Below are 14,905 nucleotides of genomic sequence, written 5' to 3'. Positions count from 1 at the left end.
TGGCGGAAATCGGCAACAATTGAATATGCCCCCTGCCATGTGATTTGCTACTCTATAACAGAATGCTTCCTCTAATATGGAAAGATTACAATTTGTTTTATTATACAATACTTTGACTTCAACGCAAACAAAGCCATAAGGAAACATGCTTCAGGTGTCTGCCTAATAAGTATGTAACAATTATACTAGAGGTTACATTGACATCAGTTTCTAACATGCTGAATACTCCATACACTCCTATTAATTCTTACCTTGTGACTGGTGCAACATAGTTCCCAGGGAACACCCCAATCTTACTGGTGTGCATGGACGTTCCTTTAAACCAGCCATCCTGACAGCGTTCAAATACCAGAAACATTTCACCTTTCCGTAGCTCCAGCTCATCCTCCTTACGTGGGAAATAAGGATAGATTGCAACATATCTGAGAAGAGATGACATCTTATATAAGTGATGTCCATCATGCTTGAGGCATTGTATGTCTACATTATCTTATCTTTAAAGCACAGGAAAATTTGTAACAACTTGCATGGTAAAATGGTTTGCATTATATTGTGAGTACAGTGAACGGTGAATATCAGCAGAAAGCAGACTTAGAAATAAATCAGGTCCGCTTGTTTGGCATCATTCATTCACTAAGTGGTTAAATGTCTAATGTATAACATTATAGCAAAACTTAACAGTGCTTTCTGTGGTGCTAAATAAAATATAAATGCAATTCATACAAAGCACTCCAATGTGAAAAGCTGTTTGGTTTACTGGTTAGTAAAGTAAAATCCATAAAAAGACTTAAGCTAGGTACACACTACAGAAGATTTCTCCCGATGCATTATCTAACGACTTTACCAACGACTGAAAGTCCCGATCAGCATGCTGATTCCTGTGTACACACCTACACATTTTACCTTCAGATCTGTGCTCTTCATCTGTCATAACCATCTGCTGAAAACATTGTGACTCTGTAAACTCTATAGAGATCTGCCTACACTGCTGGTCGTGAGTACATACACACTGACTAAAAATCACTATGAACAATGTCGAGCAAATTCTACAGTTTATTAAATCAAACGATAAGATGTGCTTTGGTATGATAAAATATGGTAGTGGGAGCAAGCACACTAGTGCGATATCTGACAGTCATTTATCTCCTGAATGGCACAATAAATCGGGTGAAAAACCTGTGATGTGTACCCAGCTTAACACATAAAATGTTTAGTAGTGGGAGAGACAGGAAGCATTTCCATGAAAAGCGCAAATGCAACCCAAGTTAAGAACTAGATCTTCCTCTTTATAAACACAGGAATTTTTTTTTATTAATTGGTCTTTTCTGCAATTGCCAATACACTTGTATACTGGAACACATTTTTGGTACATGTTGAAGATGCAGACTGCTACAGGAAAATGACCACTTGCCTATATTTGCACATGGATTAACAGCTACCCCCGATGTAGGGAACATTTTCAGTTGCTATACGTGTTGTATTGAATGGCTTTATATATGTGTGTTATATTTCTATTAATAAAAAAATGGACTGCTTAACTATAAATGATACATCTGTATATATCAGTGTTTGCTAACATGTGTGACACTCCAGGTGTTGTAAAACTACAAGTCCCAGCATGCTTTGCCAATATATAGCAGCTTATTGCTGGAAGGGTATGCTGGGGCTTGAAGTTTCACAGGTTAGCCAACACTGGTCTATATCATTCCATACATGCCATTTAACTCCAGGGACTTAGGAAGTACATTCTTATTTGAATATTGTTTAAGATACAGAATTAAAATTCCAGGAAGATGTATACTACCTGATCCTGATCTTTTGTCTGCTAAGAAGTAAAAACAGACAAGACTGTTACTTTTTATAACCTCCAGTTCATAGCTTACTTTAGTCTGATTTATGATCTCAAGTGAACCATTTCTAGACAATACAAGAGAAATGAATGATAGTTAGCATGTTGTTTACTGTGTGCTTACTCAAAAGATAAGTTCCGCTTTTAATTATGATTTGTAAACCGTAACAACTTATGCCCAAGTGCACTTGAGACAAACAACTGGTTAAGCAATCTCCCTGCATGATAATTACCCGGACCTGAATCCTTAAGTCGAGGTCCGTGGTTCAGCAAGAATCATTCTGTAGGACATGTGGACACTATACCAAACACATGGAAATATTGCACAGGCCTCATAGCTTGTCTTTCATCACTAAACATATAGTTTGGCTCTAAAAACACCAGACATAATAAGTCTCACTTTTTAACTGAAAACATTCTTATTTGTAGTCATTTGTACTGTAAGTCCAAATGTTTCTGTTCAAATACAAACTTTGAAGTCTGCCCATGATCTATAATGATAAACATATGGAACAGGAATGCTCTCACCCAATCAGGATAATCCACTTTCTTGATCTATTTTATGAAACCTCAACATCAGACCACATTTCATAATGATATTTACTTGGCCAATCAATCAATAGCACTACAAGTAATTGGGAAACCTTTAATTCCTGCTGCACATCTGGATTGTGGAAACATCACTGACAGAGCCAGCAGTTAGAGGAAGAGGCAAACACATAGCAAGTGCTATGCTGGATGCTGATGTGGTTGCTAAAAGGGGTTCTCTAGCAAACTGATCCAGAGCAGCCCCTACTGCGATGGTCTAAGGCTTGGTACACCTTGCTGTGTTATACAGCCTGTTATTAGTTCTCATCTAGAGAACACTCAGGTGGAGCAATAGTTATCACAGATGGAGCAATAGTTATCACAGAGGGAGCAATAGTTATCACAGATGGAGCAATAGTTATCCACAGGTGGAACAATAGTTATCCACAGGTGGAGCAATAGTTATCCACAGGTGGAGCAATAGTTACCCACAGATGGAGCAATAGTTATCCAAACAATTCCTCAAAAGTAATCAGCTTAAAGGTTACAGACTTATCAGGATAGTTATCTCTTGAACCAATTGCTAAATTATATTGCAAATGTAAATTAGTCTAAGATTGCTCATGATAAGATTCAGTGATGTGAGATAATTAACTGGTGATTTATCTGTATATCTTAACGGGACAGTCTGTGGCTCTTAAAGACTTTTCGGTTACCCTCCAACTTCTTAAAAAAAGGCTCAATTTTATTACATTTTTAATAGGAACTGGTGTATGTGCCGCTATTCATACCATGCATATGGACCAGCATATGTTAAAAAATAATAATAATACAAAACACCAAATTAGACAATAGTCTCTCTATCTAGCCCAATATAAGACAGGAACATTTATTCTCAAAAAGTAATATAAAAGGTTCAGTGATTTATTTTGTTCAGAACTTTCAATCTATTCCATGTGTTGACCCTCAAAAGTAAATCCCTCAACTTTCATAGTAACACCATATATATGTACAGACAATGGACATGTAAGTACCATGCTGGACTTTCAGCCTTGTAAAGTGTCATGTGACAAATGCTGATTGCTCTCTATATTTAATTAGCTACATAAGATTTAGCTCTGTTTGTGGACTTATGTAGAATATTTGAAAGTACAAATAGAATACATTCCTAGAGAAATGTGATCAAATACCTTTTGCACGGTACGTTGTTAGCACCTAACGGAGCCCCACTATAACGGAAGCACAATGGAGTGGGCAGGGTTAATGCAGAGTGATCCAGAGTATCCTCCTCATTTCGGAGGTCACCAGATCGCTCCAAATGGCTAAAAGAAATGTCCTCCATCTGTATACATAAGTAATTTTATGTACATTATGCCAGATTGTGTATGCAGCTCTTTGCAATATTGGGGATAATTAAAAAAAAACAAAACAATCCCGCCTCCCAAAAAAAAACAATAAGATAGAGGAAAATAGTTTAAGATTGGTATTCTGCCATAAATTTGCAGAGATGCAAAATAGTTAAGAGGTAGGATTTCAGCTTAGAGATACAGAGTGATGTGGTGCAGATTAGTGTTTTGCTTAGAAATTGAAAATGAGTACTTTATAGTTTGTTTGGTGAAGAATATAAAGCCACATAAGGAATTTTAATAGGCTGCAAGCAGGCAGAGCCCAAGAGCAGAAGGATACAGTTCAAGCTGTAGAACGGAGTATAACTGCAACATTTAGTCTAGACTGTTGTAAGTTGAAGCTGAAAAGTAGGTAAGCCCGTAAACACAATGTTGTATAAAGCCAAGTAAACTAAGGATGAGCCTTCCTCAAAACCAAATTGTATGGTACAGTAAAAATGTAAAAAGAATATCACCTTCAGGTGTAAATATTGGTATATTGTTTATTGATATCTATTTACAGCAAGTTTTGTGTGGACAAGTTTATGCCCTTAAGACTTACACGCTTGGTCGAGTGGACGGCCTAAGATGTGCAACTTGTTCAGCAGAACCACTAGTCAATCTCTGTCCAGCAGTAGAAGATGTTGCCCCAGAAGTTGTGGAGACAATAACAGCAGCAGTCAAGGGTGGAGGAGGAAGAATAGGTGGATTCAAATCCTAAGAGTAAATTGAAGAACAGTTTATTTAAAGAGTAACATCTCACCACATAATTTTGTCATTATACTCCACACCAAAAATGTATATACTCTGAACTATACTCGTGTTACAAATATTTACTACTTTCCTGCATTCTATGCCAGGTTACAGCTAGTTTCTTCTCTACAAACACCCGCCTCTCCCTCTTCTTGCAAATTTGCTTGGTGTGTGTCTTACTGTACAGTGCAACGAGGTAAGAGTGAGAGCACAGGGTATACAGAGAAGCTAATCTCTGAGAGATACGAAGAAGAGGCACAGGGGTTAGGCTGGGTACACACTACAGGGTTTTCAGCCGATTATCGGGCCAATCACAAGATTAACGACCGTTAGGCCTGTCAACGGATTGGTGTGTACGCTCCAACGATGAACAATTATCGTTCCAAAGAACATTGTATCGTTTCATTTGATATTTAAACTGAACTAAAATCCTTGTTCAAAGATGGAATGATGTTGATCAACTCCTGCAGTGTGTACGCACGCATGACCATCTGTCCGACAATCTGCCAATAGTTGTTCCAATAGCAACGCCTTTCTGGGCGCGTGTATTTAAATTTATGATGATGTCTCTACGTCTCCCACGTGGTGCTTTGTCAAAATGTGAAGCAAATGGAAATCATGATCTTTTAATGGCGAATTAATATTAAATCTTTTTTACATGCTCCATATGGCATTCCTGTATGCAAGTGTACAACAGTGTAACACATGTGAAAATACATATTTTCAATAAAGTCTCCTTTATTTACTGATGTAACATGTGTCCATTTCTTCAAATCTGTATTATCTTCCCAAAAAAAAAAAAAAAAAATCGGAATAAGTGTGCAATTACGAACGGAATTGACAAACGTCCACTATACCTATGTTGTACAATATAATGAATGTCGATGATGTATTTCCTTTTCTTTTTTTTTTTTTTTTTTTTGGGTGTTGCGTGCCTTGGGTTCAGCCCTTTATTTAAATTTATTTAGCACATTGCTGCTGGAAAGGCATAAACCCATACAGTATGTATGGAGTCACGATCTTTTGAGACTATTGTTATGACAGATGAAAATCACAGAAGTCATGTAAAAATTGTGTCAAATGTTTATAGTGTGTATGCAAGAATTGGCGTGCTGATCAGGACAGTCGTTGGTAACATCGCTAACGATATTGCATCGGGAGAAATTTCCCGTAGTGTGTACCCACCCTTAGAAATGCTAAACAGTATCCAGACAAATTTCAGGTGATAAGTCATTCATAAAATACAATCTTCCATTTGTTGAGCGGAGTATGATGAAAACAATTGGCTGTTTGCTAGTCACAACACAAGCATTAGGAACTAGTTCCAGGATTTATTCTATAAATTCATTTTTTATTATTCTCCATGTTATAAAAACTGGAAGCCCCAGCATGAGTCAAACAACACAAAAGAAAATCTCTCAGAGATGATAAAAGTAGTATCATGGGTATTCAACTGTCTAGAAAAAATAAATGCAATTTTAAATATATATTTTTGAGCTGGGAACATGTATTTTAACCTTTTTGTTGACAGATGTCTAAGGAATATAAATAAGCAGTGTTTACCGAGCCTTCTGTAGTAGCACTATAAGCTCATAACCAAAGAAACATTTGGCCATGCCACACTATGTACTTCCTATTTCTACATAAACATAGATTCTACTTTGTTTGCTCTCATCACAGACAAACTTGACATTATGAACTGCCATAGAAAGAAACCAAACGTTATAAGTAAAGCTTAAAAAAAAAAATCTAAAGAAATATATAAGATGTTGACATATACAACACAGAAACACTTAATTTACACAGGGAATTAAATCATGTAATCTGAAACTGCTCTGCAAACCGCTGCAATTCAGCTGCACCATACCTGAAACCACAGCATCAGGGATTAAAAAAGCAACCCCCTTTGATCTGTGAACGGGCTATGGTTCACACTCTTGCTTTTGTTTTGTTTTTAAACTATCTATTAACATTGCCATCCTTTGAAATGTATTGGTACGGAGGGCAGAAAATCTGTAGAAAGGCACATAAAGATTCACTTTGAAAACCACTGATGCAATTGTTAGACTGTAATCCATATAACATCCGACAGTAGGAGTCTCAGAAGCAACACTCAAGAGGAAATGACAAAACAAAAAGGCATTCTGCCTTAAAGACACAACTCTACTCTGCAACTTCACAGTGTAATTAGGAACAAAAGACAATCTAATTAGAGAAATCAGATTATGCAACAATAAGATTCTAGAAAATATTTTAGAACCCATGTGACATCTAATGGCTTTGCCATAAGAGTAGGTTTGTCTTCTGTACTGCTTTACAAAGGACGATCATTTCATTTGGCAAACTGATTGTAAGATTGTTTGCTACATTTTTCCAAGTTGTCTGCCTTTAACACAAAAAAAGATCATCATAGAGCAAATCTGGCAGTCATGCAGCACAAAGGGTTGTCTCTCTATACGCAAAAGCTGTTTACATTCTAGTCCATAAGCTTATGGTCCCAGAATAGCACTCGTCTTTGCCACAAAGGTTGATAGGCATTTGATGAAAGGGTTAACCTCAAAACCAGCTATTATCCTCCCCATTTTTCTATTTGTCTGGGAACATTTGCAATGGTCCAGAAGCCAACATTCAAGAAGTCCTGGAGGGGGTTCAACTATTTTCAAGACTGATAGACAATTGTAACTTTAATTTTAGCACATTAGTAAGTGGCTCTAATGAGCCACTGACAACAGATCTGGCACACCAATCACAGCTGTTCTGGAGAAAGAATTCATGTGAACGCATTAGTCTGTTTACAACTGATAACATTTATTTGTGCAATGTAATATAGTGCAAAGTTCAAATGTCAAGAGACATTGATTCTCTCCAGCCCACTGAAAACTGCAAAGTAAATGAGAACACATTTGTACTGATCTCCATATTAAACATATTTGACCAGAGATTTTAATTTTAAATCTTTCAGATCTGTTATATAAAGTAGAGATAAGTTAATGAGTTAGAGGCTTCCAACCATTTACTATGCACGTATTCTGAGTTTGGTGAGACAGTGGGGGTCATTTATGAACCATAAAATCTGTGGACGCTTAATGCTACTGTGCTCTTATTTGTCTGCCATGGACAGTTCAAGGTGTACTATGCCAGGGTCTTTGGAAACCCCTGTAAAAACAACCTGCGTCTTGTTTCAGGATTGGTGGCTTTTACCGAAAATACATAGATCAAACCCGTAAACATGTCCAACCCACTACCATTTTAGGACCACCCCTTTTCATTTAAACGTTTCAGGGTTTTCTCCTAAAATGCTGCTCATTTAAACTTCATGTAGGTCTTAAAATAATCATGAGAGTGAGGAAACATTGGGATTGCTTTTTTTACGTGTCATTTTTGTGTGTTTGAAGCACTGTATTAATTTGTCCTTGTGTAGCTAGAAATGTGCATTTTGCCCAAAAGTGTAAGTTAAAAGTGTTAAAATGGGCAGCACGGTGGCTTAGTGGTTAGCACTTCTGCCTCACAGCACCGGGGTCATGAGTTCAATTCCCGACCATGGCCTTATCTGTGAGGAATTTGTATGTTTCTCCCCGTGTTTGCGAGGGTTTCCTCCGAGTGCTTCGGTTTCCTCCCACATTCTAAAAACATACCAGTAGGTTAATTGGCTGCTAACAAATTGACCCTAGTGTGTGTGTGTGTGTGTGTGTGTGTGTTAGGGAATTTAGACTAAGCCCCAGGGACCGGGGTCAGGGACTGATGTGAGCGAGTTCTCTGTACAGAGCTGCGAAATTAATGGCGCTATATAAATAAATCAATCACAGTGATGATTATAAAAAGCGGATGCCTGGTAACCTCAGAACTGGTGGGGAATTCAAGAAAGGAATGTGTACTTGTATGCAGAATATGGGTATTCTAAATAATAATACACCTCACACTATATAAGAGCATAAGAAATCATCTCAGCGATTCATGTACCTAAAGTCCTATGCTGTTTTATGGTCACAAAACTCAGTAAACTCTAAAGTTTTTTGATTTTACAGTAGGGTAGGTAGCACATTATTCCAAATCTAAGCATTCTAGGTGTAGGATCACTCAAAGACCTACCTTGAGCATTAATGTACCATTCCTTGGGCTAAGTAAGGCTATAAGTAAATATTTCCCAGGATTACAGCAGCTGTGGGAAACAGCATTACATGTAGTTTTCTATGCAAAACACTGTTAATCAGCAAGGCCTGGACCCACTACAATGGTTTCTGAACAGTATACAAGAACATCGAGGCAATTCCTGTGTGGGCAGTACATCAATTGGTTTTTAACAGAGTGAATCCATACTTCCTGGCATGCAAAAGCACAGTGCACGAACATGACTGGGTGTAGTTCATTCTAATTACATTATAGGTCAGTTCGACAGAAGATTAGATTCATATTGTCCCTATTAATATTGCTACTATTTTGCCTCTAGCCTTGCTGTTCATACAATAATTAGCATGATCAGGATGTAGCAACTGTTCAGGGGCTGGCTGTGGTGGTGTAATGATGTGGGGACTGTTTTCAGCGGGATAAAGCACCATGTCACATAAGACATCTAAAGCTGGCACCATGAACATGACAATGGCCTCCACAGTCACCAGTTTTAAATCCAATAGCCTACCTTTGGGATGTGGTGGAACAGAAGATAAGCAGCTAACAAATCTGCAGCAACTGCGTGATGCTATCATGTCAACATAGATCAGAATCTTTAAGGAATGTTTCCAGCACTATGTTGAATTCATGCCACAGGTTGTTCTGAAAGCAATTGAGAATCCTACCCAGTACAAGAAAGGTGTACCTAATAAAGTGGACACTGAGTGTATATATTACTTGTGTCTTTTGGAGAGTACACTTCAAAAAAAAAAAGAAGAAGGCATTACAGAAAAGTAGGTATAGTGGAACATAAAAATCTCAAACAGGCTTTCACAGATTTGCTTAGTGTTTAATTTTGCAAATGTACGTTTCCTTTGTAGCTCAGTGCTACTTAGGCTTGTGATCTTTTTATGACCTCCTTCTGGAAGGCTTTGATGGTTACAGTCTATGTAATACAATAATTGCATGCAGGCTCTCTGTTTATTAATTTAGTGTGGTCTCTCAGCTGCGCTTCCTTCCTCTAGTAAATTATCTGTTTATGAGTCATTGATGGCTCCTATTATTAATAACGTCAGTGATATGAATATTATAGCACTCTTTGTGTACTTATTATTGTCACCAGAAGGGGAAAAAAAACAAATGTACAACATGAGCTTAGTAACATGGGCATAATTAGAAATTGTATGATTCAAAAGCAAAGTTTGCATCCTAAGCTGCCAGGCAGCACGTGCCATCACAGAGCAATATGAGGCGTAACGCGGCAGAATACAACTGCACAAAATACAATGATGAAACATATGGGAAATACAGAGTACCTGTATAGACAAATCCCAGGTAGCCAAAAGCCTAAAACACTACAGCTCACACCTGCATCGTGGGACTTTCCAATGAGGTCAATGGATGTACATCTTCCTTAGCTCTTTCCAAAAAAATCTGTTGGCTCCAATAGTTGAGTGAATGGCTCATCATTTCATCCACCCCTGCCTGATGGTCAGATACTGCGTTGAGGGCACATATGGCAGTTGAATGAGAAACTTATATACACTATATGGACAAAAGTATTTGGCCACACCTGTTAATTATTGAATTGAAGTGTTGCATTGAGACTTGTTGCCAGAGGTGTATAAAATCAAGCATCTAGCCATGCAGTTTCCATTTGCAAACATTTGTGCTACAAAATGGATTGTTCTGAAGAGTTCAGTGACTTCAAGCGTGGTACAGTGATAAGATGCCACCTTTGCAATAAGACGGTTCATGAAATGTCATCCCTGCTGGATATTCCATGGTCAACTGTAAGTGATATTATTAAAAAGTGGAAACATTTAGGAACAGCAGCAACGCAGCCACGAAGCGGAAGACCACGTAAAATCACAGAGCGGGGTCAACGACTGCTAAGGTGCATGGTGCGTAAAAGTCACCAACGCTCTGCTGATTCCATAGCTGAAGAGTTCCGAACTTCCACTGGCATTAATGTAAGCACAAAAACTGTATGGCCGGAGCTTAATGGAATGGGTTTTCATGGCCGAGCAGCTGCATGCAAGTCTCACATCACCAAGACCAATGGCAAGCGTCGGATGGAGTGGTGCATACACACTGGACTGTGGAGCAGTGGAAACGTGTTTTGTGGAGTGATGAATCCCGCTTCTCTGTTTGGCAGTCAGATGTGCAAGACTGGTTTTGGCAGAAGCCAGGAAAATGATACCTCTCTGACTGCATTATGCCAACTGTGAAGTTTGGTGGAGGAGGGATAATGGTATGGGTCTGTTTTTCAGGATTTGGGCAGTGAAGGGCAATCTTATCTCCAGTGAAGGGCAATCTTAATGCTTCAGCATACCAAGTCATTTTGGACAATGCTATGCTTCCAACTTTGTGGCAACCGTTTGGGAAAGGCCATTTTCCATTTCAACATGACTGTGCCCCAGAGCAGAAAGCAAGGACTATAGAGACATGGTTTGAGGAGTTCGGTGTAGAAGTACTTGACTGGCCTGCACAGAGCCCTGACCTCAACCCCATTGAACACCTTTGGGATGACCAGGAATGGAGACTGCGAGCCAGGCCTTCTCATCCAACATCAGTGTCTAACCTCATAAATGCTCTACAAGATTAATGGGCACAAATTTCCACAGAAACACTCCAACATCTAGTGGAAAGCCTTCCAAGAAGAGTGGAAGGTGTTATCTCTGCAAAAGGGGGACCAACTCCATATTAAAGTATTTCAATACAATGTCATTACAGTCCCTGTTGGTGTAATGGTCAAGCGTCCAAATACTTTTGTCCATATAATGTATCTTGAAACGAGTACAATTAAGCTTGAGCAAGGAGAATACTTTCAGAAGTGACCCGCAGATGCAGATTCAAGCGCTATTATTTTATCAGAGCAACAATTTTATCTTAAAGTGTTGTATTGGAACGCCATTAGCTTAGCTCCCACGTTGTCGCTTACAGACAGCCTCCTTCTTGAACACAAATCCAAACTGTCCATTTACATTACAATTTGTCCCACTTTTGAATCTGGTTTATAGATACCCCCTGGCATCTTAGAATAATGTAGGTAAGGGAAATTGGCAACTCAAATCCATAATGTTTGGATAAGCCACCTGTATTGACCCCTGAGGTATCTGGTTACTAAACTTTAGAACAGCATCCAAATTTATGTTTGTTTAGTGATTGGTGTTTATAGCCATGTACAGTAAGTTGTGTTTACTGTTAATGTGAATCTGAAGGTCTGCTTTAGAGTTTGCACGTCACATACATTCTTTTAGGCTGTTACAATATATATTTGCACTATGTTTATAAGGCAACTGCTATTAGTTTTTGAATGTATGATCAGATCATTCAGAAGCAGTATAACAACTACCTCATTCCTGAAGACTAGAAAGAGGTTGGAGAAAACACATTAGACAGACTACTGCCTCCCAGGGTAGAAATGTTACTTATTATTATTCTGTATTCAAAAATAAATGACAATGATAAGACTTGCTCCTTCCTTACATCAAAACAGAAAGCGGCCAAGCCTCCTATTTTGTCACACAGTGAACGAGAGCACATCCCTTTACCTCACAGACACTAAGAGGTTAGGTTTGGCTTTACACGGAAAGAAATATAGAGATAGATCTTATTTCAAATAAGAAAGATATAAAGCCTGCTTGTTCTTGAAAGAGAAGAAAGATATAAAACCTGTCACGTTCTACTAAGCCCTTGGGGAAAAAAAACAAAAAACTTGTACTTCTGTTTTCTCTCAGCCTAAGAGGTTATACTGGAAGTTTTGCAAGAACAAAAAAAGTGGCGAGATAAATTATTTCCACCAATACAGAAAAACTAGTTACTCCCAGTGAAGCGAGGCTGTGGAGTTAAAGTCGGAGGAGGTAGAAGGCAACTCCTACTATAAAGTCAAATGAAAAAGAAGAAGAGATGTTAAGCCTACTGCATCCTCATAGAGAAGAATGTAGTAGGGTCCCTGATTGACTCCAGAGCATACAGCATTAAGGCCTACTACTTACTCCCAGAGCAACTCGGTAGGCGGTATCCGGAGGGAATGTAAATGCAGAGCCACTTATTACAGGGCTGCTCGGGGGTGGGGTCACAATAAGCCCTGCAGTACTGATATGGACCTGACAGGAATAAAGAAAAAAGAAAAATAAATTAATATAAACTTATTAGATAATACTTTAATCTTCTTGACTGCCAGCATCTGGGATTTTATTTGCAAAGAACCAAAAAGGAGTGTAAGATATGGTCCTGAATAAAGTACATTTCATGTAAAATTAAGTCTGATATAGGTCTGCTAATATCATGTTGGTTTTTATATGAACTGATCCGTACATCCAGATGTGTAATGCTATTATTTATAGTCGTGGCACACTTGCAAAGAGAGTTATGTAACAAGCAGTCAGGACTTGTATTTTAAGGGGGTTTTCCAGTAAAGCCATTTTTTCTAAATAATTACTATTACCAATAATATTACTTTGGTGGGAATCCCATCATTCGCTGTATTTAGTAGGGATCTCTACTGACCACCTTCAGTGCTGCTGCACGCCCCGCTCCAAAACATGGCTCTAAGGCTTTCAATCAGGGCCACTGTGTTAGATCTCTTCTACTACAGGTAGATCCAAGCAGCTATGAGGGGCGGGGCGTTTGGGATTCTAAATGTTGGGAGTTATGGTGGCAGGACTGCACTAAATACAGTAAGCGGGGGGAGTCATCTCAGGGATGAACTAATATTTGTAAGGGAAGTGATGATAACGTGGATACAATAAGGAAAGCACAAGTTGTGCCTCTTGTTTTGGGAAAGCACAACTAACAAAAGGTTCTTCAGAAGGAGTTCACTCCAAAAATAATAATAAATCCCAAAAATAGGCTCTTGAATGGGTAGCTCAGTTTATGTCAGAGAGGACGTCTCCTGAATGATATGTTATGTTGTCCATCTCTGACTTAGTATGAAGAGCTTACTATCTCTTAATGGGACATGCATAGTATCACATCTGGCTGTAACCTGCAGGGGCTACTCCATCTGTTACTGGCTGCCCTGTCTCTTCATGTTGCTCCTGTTCTCTAGACAAGTATGGGGGACATTATACATTTCCTCTTCACAGTATGATTAGTTGGCTGAGAGCTATTTTAAATCTAGGTTTATAAAAAAAAAAGATTGGAGTCATACAATATTAATTACATTAACTGTGCTTTTAAGTAACATTATGTTATACCATTATTACATTAATTATTTAAAGTAAAGTAATATTTATACTGCATACATATTCTTATGGCTGGATAAAATGATAGTTCTATGTCAGCGCCAGTAAAGACAAGTAAATGTTCTGGTATGTAACATTTAACAGCTAAGGTGGGTTACACACTGCCAAAAAAAAAGCAATTCAACAGCAAAATTTAGTAGATAAGAAAAGAACAATGACATTTTTATAAAACCTTTCAAAATGCTGATTTTAAATAAACAATAACATGCTGTAATAAGTCAAATCCAGTAAAATTAGCTATAGCCAGTGATATGACGGACGTGAGCGAGTTCTCTGTACAGCGCTGCAGAATTAGTTTCGCTGTATAAATAGATGATGATAACGACTAGAAATGACTGGGCCCTATAGTAACATGCTGTACAAAGGCCCAGACACTCTACTCATTTGCTATACTCAAACCTTTCAATACTTGTTCTGTCATGGGCCTATATCAAGCACATGGTCTACAATGGCTGTAATATACTGTCAGCAATTTTACTCTAATCATTTCAACTGATCTAACAAACATTTTAATATAAACTAAGCAACACAGAACATAATGACTGCAGTCTGCTCTTAAATAACTAAGTGCAGATTGGCCTTTCGTTGCTTTCTACATACTTTTATATTGGAAGCACACTCGATATCAGTTTGAGCTTGGCATATTTTGTCTGTTAATACAGTATGTACATCACGCTCCTGTTGGCACTGCTATATGAAGAAATAATAATCTTACTTGTGTATATTTAAATTAGAAATCATTTTCACCCGGAGCAAGTGTCACTGTATTCCCATAACGTCTTAGCCCAATGTAATGTAGAGACCATTTAAATGAACCAACGTGATTCATGTACAGTAAGTCTATTGCACAGTTCATACAGTTAAAAAACATTTATTAATTTTACCTAACAATAACCTGCTTACACATAGGCACTAAAGGACTGTCAACCCAAACACAGAGAACTGACAGACAAGATGCACAATGTAAAAGTCCTTAACAATGTAAAAGATAACAAACTATGGTGCCAATATATACACTTTCTGGTTTTCTT

General features: G+C 38.1%; 1 protein-coding gene across 7 annotated transcripts in view; it reads right to left on the bottom strand.

Annotated features, from left to right (window-relative positions):
• SH3RF1 (SH3 domain containing ring finger 1) overlaps positions 1–14,905 on the bottom strand; it is a 123,662-nt gene that overhangs the window by 13,209 nt on the left and 95,548 nt on the right. For 2 of the 7 annotated variants that reach the window (XM_075197801.1, XM_075197789.1), the window contains 4 exons: positions 12,624–12,734; positions 4,325–4,479; positions 3,568–3,606; positions 252–422 (listed from right to left, as the gene is read on the bottom strand). In XM_075197801.1, the coding sequence (XP_075053902.1) occupies positions 252–422; positions 3,568–3,606; positions 4,325–4,479; positions 12,624–12,734 (476 nt within the window). The remainder of the gene's footprint in view (positions 1–251; positions 423–3,567; positions 3,607–4,324; positions 4,480–12,623; positions 12,735–14,905) is intronic. The other 5 variants (XM_075197793.1, XM_075197810.1, XM_075197809.1 and 2 more) reach the window with 3 other exon arrangements.

This window comes from Mixophyes fleayi, chromosome 1 (assembly GCF_038048845.1).
Source record: "Mixophyes fleayi isolate aMixFle1 chromosome 1, aMixFle1.hap1, whole genome shotgun sequence".
Lineage (NCBI taxonomy): Eukaryota > Metazoa > Chordata > Amphibia > Anura > Limnodynastidae > Mixophyes > Mixophyes fleayi.
Note: the sequence above shows the minus strand (reverse complement) of the source record. Positions and strands in the feature narration are given on the sequence as shown.